This window comes from Mauremys mutica, chromosome 2 (assembly GCF_020497125.1).
Source record: "Mauremys mutica isolate MM-2020 ecotype Southern chromosome 2, ASM2049712v1, whole genome shotgun sequence".
Classification (NCBI taxonomy): Eukaryota; Metazoa; Chordata; order Testudines; family Geoemydidae; genus Mauremys; species Mauremys mutica.
Window position 1 is genome coordinate 191,936,176 of NC_059073.1, and position 10,731 is coordinate 191,946,906.

Sequence of the window (10,731 nt, forward strand, 5' to 3'; positions counted from 1 at the left end):
GTGGCAGATTCCCTCACTGTGGTCGGCGCTACAGGAAAAGGAATCAAATGTCCAGTGTATGCCCCAGCAAAATGTGCTTTGGGAGACAGAACTCTCTCCCACAAGCTGGTTTACCTCCCCGACTGCCCAACGCCTCTACTGGGACGGGATCTGCTTTGTCGCTTAGGTGCCACCCTGCACTTCACCCAAGATGAAATCACCCTCACCTTGCCCCCAGAGAATGCCTGGATAATGACTCTTGCAGTTGAGCCCTCAGCCATGCAAGCCCCAGAGTGGAGCCAGTGGGAGGACCAGGTTTTTCCTCTAGTATGGGCATCGGGGGTCCCAGGAAAGGCAGTACATCACACCCCCATTAAAGTTCAGCTCCTGCCAGGAAAAGGTCCGGTGCAAATCAAGCAGTATCCGATAAAGAGGGAGGCCAGAAAAGGGCTGCAGGAAACTATAAATCAGTTTCTGAAGTACGGGGTACTGCAAGAATGCCAGTCAGCCTGGAACACCCCCATCCTGCCTGTTCGAAAGCCCAATGGCACCTATCGGCTGGTCCAGGACCTGAGGGCAGTTAATGAACGGGTTAAGACTCTGCACCCCCTTGTTCCAAACCCATATACACTGTTGGCATCTATAGAAGGGCAGTACACCCACTTTTCAGTCCTAGACCTGAAAGATGCTTTCTTCACAATTCCGGTCGACACACAATCTCAGGAGATTTTCTCCTTCGAGTGGGAAGACGACCGAAGGGTTAAAAGGCAGTTTTGCTGAACTGTGTTAGCCCAAGGATTTAAGAACTCCCCTACGCTTTTCGGCCAGGCTCTGGCCAAAAACCTGGAGGAGTGGAATACTCCGGACGGGATTCTCCTCCTGCAGTATGTGGACGACCTGTTAATAGGGGCGGTGGGATTAACCCCTTGCCTCCACGCCACTGTGAGCCTCCTGAACTTTGTTGGACTCAGAGGATACCGGGTAGCTCAGAGCAAGGCTCAAATTGCCCTCTCAGAAGTACAGTACTTAGGATTTCACATAAGACAGGGGGAGAGACAGCTTTCAAACGAGAGAAAGGAAGCCATCTGTCAAATTCCTATCCCAAGCAATCGTAAACAGCTCAGGGCTTTTCTGGGCATGGCAGGCTTTTGCAGAATATGGATCCCAGAGTTCGGACTGTGGGCTAAGCCCTTGTATGAATGTGTTAAGGGAATGGATCACGACCCCTTTCACTGGTCCTCAAAAGCTAACAAGGCATTTAAAGTATTAAAGAGAAAGCTAATGGAAGCTCCAGCACTCGGTCTTCCAGACCTCTTTAAGCCGTTTCAACTGTATGTGCATGAAAGGAAGGGAGTGGCTCTAGGGGTGCTTACTCAATTATTAGGCACTTGGAAACGTCCTGTGGCATATTTCTCTAAACAACTGGATCAAGTTGCCAAGGGGTGGCCAGCTTGCCTGCGAGCTGTCGCGGCAACTGCCCTAGTGCTTGGTGAAGCAGAAAAACTGACTTTGGGGGGGACTGTGCAGGTGTATACCCCTCATATGGTTCAAGCCCTGCTGGACACTAAGGGTGGTCTCTGGCTCACGCAGGCTCGGGTAGCTCGGTACCAGGCTAAACTCCTAGAAAATCCTGAAGTTACCCTGCAGACCTGCCCCTCCCTCAACCCAGCCACTATGTTACCAGAAACAGAGGAGCAGGAACATGACTGTTTAGAAATCATAGATGCCCAGTACTCCAGCTGTCCAGATTTAAAAGATCAACCGCTCTCAAATGCAGACTGTGAGTGGTATACTGATGAGAGCAGTGCTGTCATAAATGGGCAAAGGAGGGCTGGCTATGCTGTTGTGACCCTCTACGATACAGTGAAAGCAGAAAGTTTACCTGCTGGAACATCTGCCCAGCTTGCTGAACTTGTAGCATTAACCCGTGCACTTGAACTGGCAAAAGACAAACGGGTTAATATTTTTACTGACTCAAAATATGCTTTTGGGGTATTGCATGCTCATGCTGGTCTGTGGAAACAAAGGGGAATGCTTACAGCTCAGGGGTCCCCGGTCAAGCATGGGACACAAATTCTCCGGCTTCTAAAAGCGGTGCAGCTCCCCTCAAAGGTAGCAGTGGTGCACTGCAAAGCTCATCAACGAGAAGACCAGGACGTAGCCAAGGGCAACGCCAGGGCCGACAGGGAAGCCAAGCGGGCTGCCACCCTGAAACCATTAAAAGCTGAGGAGGCCCATGTGCATGCCCTCATCCCATCAGTGGGTGAGCTCCCAGCCCCTCGGTACTCTCGTAAAAAAAGGAATCTGGCCGACTCCCTTGGGCTCCAGGAAAAGAAGGAATGGCTCCACTCCACAAAAGAAAAAATCCTCCTACCTAAAAGCCTAATACGGCCAGTACTACAGAAACTACATCAGACCACTCACGCTGGAAGGGAGGCTCTCACCCAGCTTATGAATAAGTATTTTCTAACCTCTGGATTAAGACCCCTGGCTTCCCAGGTACAGGCTGAGTGTTTAGTCTGTCAAAAAAACAACCCTCGACCAGGAGTGTCAGTGCCACCAGCCACTCTGAAACCTACCCCAGGGCCAGGATTGGTGTGGCAAGTAGACTTCACTGAATTCCCCCGAACCCAAGGGTTCAGGTACCTCCTTGTCATGGTGGATCGATTCAGCGGATGGCCTGAAGCCTTCCCATGCCGTAACAACACTGCCAAAACTGTGGCTCTCAAGTTTGTCAAGGAGATCATTCCTCGCTTTGGACTCCCCCAGTGGATGAAATCTGACAATGGAACACACTTCACATCGCAAGTCATTCAGGGGATTTTGGATGTTCTACAAATCACCTGGAAGCTCCACACTCCATGGCGACCACAGGCCAGTGGAGTAGTGGAACGTACTAATCAGACACTCAAGCGGCATCTCTCAAAGGTCTGCCAAGAGGCTTCTCTTCGGTGGCCTGATGCCTTACCCCTTGTTTTGCTCCGAGTTCGTGCTCTCCCAAAGGGCAGGTTAGGGCTTAGTCCCTTCGAGATTATGTTTGGAAGGGCATGGCCTATGAATGGTACACCGGTTCTGTTAGGGGAGTGGGAGGTAGGCTGCGGTTTCTTATCTCAGTACATGTGCTCTCTGTCTGCTGTTCTCTGTTCTCTCCACAGGTATACCAAAAATTTGCAGCCTCTCCCGCTGGATGCCCCTGTCCACTCCCTGCAGCCTGGTGACTCCGTTCTCGTTCGTACCTGGAAGGACGAGCCTCTCCAAGAGAAGTGGAAGGGACCTCACACCGTCCTGCTGATCACCCACACAGCAGCAAAGGTTGAGGGATACAAGAACTGGATCCACTACTCCCGTCTGAAAGCAGTGCCAGCTCCTGAACGGTAAACTGTCCAACCTGCGGAAAAGACCGCCAACGACGATCTGGAACTTAAGCTGTTATTCAGGCGACAGTAAGGCCTGCTGGGAATGCCCTGTGACCCCTTTGGACAGTTACAGCGCACTCCCCGTGAACACTCTAAGCGTTGGCTGTGTTTATTTTCACAGGGCCAGCCTAACCTGTGGGCTTGGTCCCTTTTGTTTTTAATCTGCTTGTTGTTAGTAGTAGTAATTTTGTGGGTATTTGGGAAATTGTAATTGTTAGGCCTTAGAATCACTTGCCCAGTATGGATCCAGGCCTAGGGTTTGCCACAATGTTACTCTTTGCTATGGAAACACATTCTGTCAGCCAAACAGGCTTTCGAGAAGTGAAAGGCCCAGGAAAGGGAACCCACAATTTTTAATTCCCTTTGGAGTTGGTTGCCCAACCTAGGAGGACTGGAAAGTGGCCTTGTGCGTCTCCTCCTCACAGGTGTGATACTGTGCCTGGTCACCCTCCTCCTGCTTGCTTGTTTTAAACTGCTCCTCCGTAAACTTTGTACCCCCCGTGTCCCGAAGGTCCCTATGTACCCTCTCATTGACAGCCCCAGCTCCATAAAACTCAATTACGTTTTGTCCACAGTATATGAGAACACTCAGCCAAAGGTTTGTTGAGTATTCTCAAAGGAGGGAATTGTTGGTGGCACCAGGCATGACCCAGTGTTGACAGAGGGGTGGAAAATGACAGTGCCAATGAAGGCTCCCTGTATTAGGCCTCTGCTTGTCTGAACCGCTTCCATGTTTAAACTTTAATTAACCCCACAGGCTAAATGGAAAGAATGGAATGTGTGGCAACTAGTTATCAGTACCAGGAGGCAATTATACAGCCTGCTTGCACCTGGCTAAAGGGAGTGAAACAGAATGACCGGTCAAGAAAAGTTACTAACGAGATAATATGTTTTTTGCCAAAAATGATCTAACCTGTTTAAAGTAATTGCTGCTTCATAATGTATTTGCTGTATGGGAACTAAAAAGGAGGGAGAAGAGGGGGGCGAAGGGGGAAAGCTGGGCATTGGGGGTAATAAACATGCTTAGCTAAGATCATGTATAAAGACAGAGAGCTGCTTTCTTGGGGTGTGCTTGATCTGAGGTGTGTTCCTCCAAGCATCCTGCGCTTTAAAATCTCAAATAAACTTTTTTTTGCTTCTCCACCCTGGTGTGTCTAATTGGAGCGAGGCACTCCGGGCAACAAATCACTGTTTGCTGCCTCAGGCCTTTTGGGCCAGCAACAGGAACATTCTGCAAAACCTAACGATAACAGAATCTGGTGATATTCTGAACAAAAAAAATATCTCTGTCATGCTTAGCTGTTTTCATCACTTCACACTGGCTCTACAGACATTTTAGGTTTCAGAGTTACAAACTGTGACAATCATCTAATCTTATTACTGTATATAGATACAATATTAAAAGCTGTGTAACTGTGGTTCACTATTACTATATTTTAAAGTCATTTTATGGAATAGTGGGTCATTTATGTACATTTCAGTGTAAAGTGTTCCAACTTTTTTTGGAGACACTGACAATTAAAAAATGCTGTAAATAAATACATTTCTTTACATATGTTTTTTAAAACACCATCAATTACTAAGTAATATAATTTTTTAAATGCTCACATTTCATTATTTATGCTCTGCTTATTTTTGCATTTTCCTTAGCAATGAAGTTGATTCCAATGGGTGAAATTCTTCTCTGTGTAGGATGTCAGCACAAAATTTATGCCTAATTTCAGCCTGAATAAGTGGATCATAGGTCTTGTGCTAGCCTTTTGCATAGGAGTGAATTTCACATTCAGATTCTTAGTTTCAAACATTACCTGGGAATGATTGTTTAAAAACAATTGCTTTCACTGAAGTTTTTTAAAACTGTGGAGATGAGTCTACTGGCCCTATATTTTTCAAAATGTGTCAGATGCACTTAATTTTTCTAGGAATAAAGGGTAAAAAAATATGAGGAAGCAAAGAAATTTTAAGGCATGTATACATGAAACCTACATTTTATTGTTAAATCTTTTTGCTCTTGCTTCTCATATGCTCATATTGTAAATATTGACCTTTCCTATGTGTTAAATAAAAATAGATGAATTTAAGATTTCTGTTTTTAGCAACAAGAATGAGAGAGAGGAAAGAAAGCTGAGTAATTAAAGTGGTTCAAATAAAAATCGTTAGTAATATTGCATATCTCTGTGATTTAGTGTTAAAGCCCTATTCAAGTCTAGGAGTTCTCATATTACTCTTTAGAGTTTTTAAAACTAGTTTTTAAATTGTATGATATGTCCTGCTAACTATATATAGGAGGATTCTGACATAATTTTACTACTGATCTTAAGTATAGTCATGGGGGAAAACAGGTTTCTTCTTCCATAGTAACGGACCAAGTCCAGTAGTTCACTTGGGAGCTTATTTTGAGTTCCACTGTGAATCAGTTGGGAATCAAAGACTAGAAATAGAAATGGCCAAAGCACAGAACTGGTACACAGGAGATTTGAGTTTTAGTACCAACTGTGTCACAGACTCCCTTAGGGACTTGAGCAAGTCATTTACTCTCTGTATCCCAGTTTTCCTATCTGTACAATTGATGACAATGACTGCCTACTTTATAGGTGGCGAGGCTTAAATCATTAATTTTTATAAAATGCTTTGAAGTCCTTGAAGATAAGGCACTATAACTGTGAAAAATAACTGTATTATAAAGCATCTCTTTAAAAAGGAAGAAGATTGACTGAGTGACAATGATCAGGTTATCCTTTTTAAAAAAAAACCTTTTTAACTTTTGATACTGAACTTAGTTTTTAAAATTGTGTTTGAAAAATTTTAATTATAATCACATAGCTACTGCTAAATCTTGAATAAAAGTGATTTAAAAATGCGTAATTCCCAAGACGTTGTATACAATACAATGTAAACTGTCCTGTACATAACAGCTTAATAGATGAGATACTAGGAGATAAGTTTTAAAAAAAGAAAAGAAAGCAAGAGTAATTTTAGCCCCTAGAAGAAATAAAATTTTAGAAAAGAAGTTGAGAGTCAAGTGCAGTATTATAACATAAATTAAGTCTGCTTTTGGGAACAATACTTTTTGGAAAGGCAATATATACTCTTGGACAGTACTGTAAAATGATTTCTGCATTAGGCAAATTTCTTTTCTGTCAAACCACACCCGTTTTAGTGATATACGCACCTCTTTTGTGTTGCCCACATGGACCTCAACTTGAGCAGCATTTTCCTGATAGGAGAATTAGCGAATATTGTAACTTATGCAAGAGACATGATTTAAGATGCTTGCCTTTTGTAAACTGCAATAAAATTTACTGACAGTTGTTGCAAAATTTGACTCGCAGGCTATCACAGGTAAAATGGGGAAAGAGACCAGCCATGGAAACATTGCATCACTGCCTTAGGCAAAAGGAGTCCCACTGAAATACCCTTGCATACCTCTCAATCTGCCAATGCTCAAAAGTGAAATAATGGCTAGGAAGGAGGGGGAGAAAAGTTACATTTTAGGATGGTTATGTTAAAAAAAATCTGTAACAATTCCTTAATGTCAAATTTCAAAGATTCGAAACAATAAGGCAGCATGATATATTGGGAACTACACTAGAAGTGGGAGGCTTGGGTTCTATCCTCAGCTCTGTTGCTGACCTAGTGTGTAATCCTGAGCAAATTGGTTCATCTCTTTGTACATCTGTTTGTCTGCATTGCCCGTTTAGATTGTAAGCTTTTTGGGACAAGGTATGTGTCTTTCTATGTGCCCACACAGTGCCTAGAATAATAGGACTCTAATTTTGATTGGGACACTTAGGTGCTACTGTAATGAAAATCATTAATAATGTGTTAATGAGGCCATTAGAAGATGCTGCACTATCACCAGTACACTGTTGATACTCTGTTGAGCATCTCTTTCCTTTAAACTTTGATTCCATGATTTCTTGCCATTCCTTATGCCAAATCAATGTGAGGTCATCATGGATGAAATCTAGCTGGTTTAATTCAATTTATAACATGAAATCTAAATAAAATTGAAAAGATGCTGGTGGCGGAGAAACATCTTGAAACAACTGTTCCTTCCAATTAACGGGTAATGTTCAGACTTAGGGTTACTGTTAATAACCACTTGAAACCATCAGTATAGCATATTCACCTTTTAAGAGGGCAAAATCCATGTGAACATCTAATATCAGTGTTCCATGCACTGGCTTTCAACTTTCCTCTGGGTGCAATTAAAGATGCTGGTTGGTTATCTTTAAAGCCCTTAAAGTACCAGGGCCTAACTATCTCACAGACAGGAAAATATTTTGTAATTCTGCGTCTCTGAAAATACCACTTTGAAAGATTCTCAGTCCTAGGTCTTAGCCTCTTACAATAAGATTGGTGGAACTCTGCTAGCTCTTAGGCTTTTGACCATTAAAGGCAGTAGTAGCAAGGCAGAGCATGTTTCAGGCCTTAACTGGTTATCATGCATCAACTCTACCCAAGTCCAAATGCTCCTCTCCAAAGAGTTCACTTAGTTCTGATTGCATAAGACCTGAAACTCCTACTAACAGTAAACCAGAACAAGATGATTAACATATGATAAAAAAGCCTTAAATAAAATTAAAGAAAAGGTACAAAGTGAAAGACATCTCAAAAGATAATAGGTAAACTCTGAATAGAAGTAGGTGATAGAGAATCCTACAGCATAGCTTCTGAGGAAAAAAGAATTACAAGGCAAGTAATTTTCTCTTCTTTAAAAATATAATCTATACAGGATTCTCACTCCTGAATAGTAAAAATTTGAGGGATCTTCCCCCCCCCCAACACACAAATAGTACAGCTGCCACAATAAGGCCAATACCTATAATATGACCTAAGAAAGTACAATCTTTTTTAATAAATACATATAGAAGGCTGCCTCTCAATAAATAACATCAGACATAATTCAAATCTTTAGAATCAATCACTAGTCAAGAAAATTGATATAAATTTGGCTAACTGAAAATAAGAAACAAAAATACTTAGGGACGGGTGAGAAAGTTTGGCCACCTCTATTTGTGAACAAGTTCTAGAGCACTGAGCTGTTGAAACTGAATTCCCTCTTGAAACCTGAACACAAGCAATAACTATATGTAAGTATGCAGAGCGATCACTATGTAGCTGCTACATATATGTCTGTGATGGAAATATTTCTGAGTCAGGTAGCAGTGGTCATCTTATCTTGGATAGAGTGTGGACATGGCTTAGCTTCATGTCAGCCAAGTCATAGTAATGAGAAATGGAATCATACAGAACTTGAAGAATATCAGCAGGACAACATGCTCAGTAAGGTGGAACGCCAATATCAGATTGGAGAGGAAGTGAAAATGAATCTGTAGCAATACCACACCCTTATGAAACATGGCATAAGGCAGTTCAGTCACTACAGCAGAAATTTATTTAATCTATGAGCTGAAGTCATTGCCACCAGAAAAATGAAGTTCCATGTAAGAAATTCTTCGATGTAAATTATTTTAGCGGTCAAGAGAATACAAACCACCAGCCTGTAGACACCTTGCCTACAGATCTCTATCATGACAGAAGCTACCCAGTTAGAGAGAAAGGTCTGGAAATGGGATGGAACAAGGTGTCCTGGTTCTAAAGTGATTATCTGAGGCCAGACTCTCAGCTTGATTGGACTAACTTTGGCCATCTGCAGCAGAGCTGAGCACCTTCTCTGTCTGAATCACCAGGAAACTTAAGATCAAACTTAGCCTTATCTAAAGTCTGCCATTAGCTTTGTTACAAATGGGATCAGGTGGAAGGCATAAAGGAACTTCTCACCCCAGGGGATGGAGAAGTTGTCACTTGCTAATGTGGTCTTTTCTTGGTATCATTCATAGAGGACCAGTAACTTCTTGTTCCAGTAAATGGTGAAGAGATTCACCTTCAGCGTGGCCCACCGAAAGATCTGATCTCCTCCCACAGTGATACAGAGACCACTCGTGAAGATCTGTCATTGTTTGATTCAGTATGTCTATGATCATGTTCTTCTTCTCTGCTATGCATATGACAATCAGGATTGTCTTGAGATAGAATGCACTTTCCACCTGCAAGGCTTCTGGATACAAGAAGCCCTGAGTTTCACACATCCTAGTGCCCTTCTCCAATATAGAATGTGGTGGCCTGCTTGTCTGTTTGAATCAGGATCACCTTTTGGAGGCATTTTGAAGCTCCATACAGCATTCAGGATTAAAGCTGGGTGACATTTTTTGGATGAATATAGTTTATTTGCTAAAATATGCAGTTTCAGTTGACTTAAAACTATTTGCAAATTTGAAACAAATTGATTAAATAGTTTCAGCTTAAAAAAAAAAAAAGAAGGAACCATCCTTATAAAGGTTACCTCAGTGATTAGAATACTCACCTGGGCTGTGTGGGAGACACAGGTTCAATTCCCCTTTTGATGGGGTGTATCTACCCTGCATTGACCCAGCTGGTGTTAATCCCACATTGTGGGAGGAAGAGGTAATGCCCCCTCACTGCTGCTGAGCATGGAGACAGGATATAAAAAGGAGTGACCCCAGCTCAGTTTGGGCTGGCTGAGGAGAAGAGTGGATACACATTGCCAGTGAGTTACTGGAGTGACAGACTGTGAAGGCCAAACCAGTGAGATCAACAGTGAAACCCCCATTGACCCTCGAGGATGAAAGTGAGCCAGAAAGCCAATGTCCGCAGGGGAACTGACAGAGCAGGAACCAAGGGTAGGAAGTGATCCAGGAAACATGACTGTTAAAATAAGAAACTGAGCCACACTGCAGAACACTGATTTCACAGGGCCCTGGGTTGAGACTCAGTGGAGAAGGGTGGGCCTGGGTCCCCCTACGCCACATCTACCGCAGGGTGTGGGCACTGCTCAGGGACTTTGGCTGTTAGGCCATGCTGCCCTAAGAGCAAGAGCAGCCCCAAGGAATCTGTCCAGTAGGCTAAACTGCCTTGTTTTGTAGGCTAAGACAGCAGTACCTACTCTAACTACTTGAGTCATAACCCCTTATTTGTGGCAGGCAACTGGACACCCTGTGGCACTCTTCCTCTGCCTTATGTGGAGCAGAAATTTGAACTGGGGTCTACCCCGTTGCAGGAGTACACCCTAACCAGTGGACTATGGGATATTCTAGTGTAGAGTTTTCTCAGTCTCTCCTGTTGAAGCTGTTCCACTTTGTATGAGTAGTCAGTAGAGCAAGGACTTGAGTCATCCACAGCCTATGAAAGTGCTCTAACCACCAAGTTATAGAGTCATTCTCATACACTTTTCCTGTACCAGTGACCATTTATATTCATTTGCTGTGACAATTCATATTCATTCACATCACATGCCTCCAGATGTCCTAGT

The 10,731-nt window shown here is 43.1% G+C and overlaps 1 protein-coding gene across 6 annotated transcripts in view; it reads right to left on the reverse strand.

Annotated features, from left to right (window-relative positions):
- C2H7orf57 (chromosome 2 C7orf57 homolog) overlaps positions 1–10,731 on the reverse strand; it is a 31,369-nt gene that overhangs the window by 12,520 nt on the left and 8,118 nt on the right. For 5 of the 6 annotated variants that reach the window (XM_045005578.1, XM_045005584.1, XM_045005580.1 and 2 more), the window contains exon 6: positions 6,568–6,612. The exons of the other annotated variant lie outside the window; for it this stretch is intronic. In XM_045005578.1, coding sequence (XP_044861513.1) covers positions 6,568–6,612 — 45 coding nt within the window. The remainder of the gene's footprint in view (positions 1–6,567; positions 6,613–10,731) is intronic. 6 annotated transcript variants of the gene reach the window in all.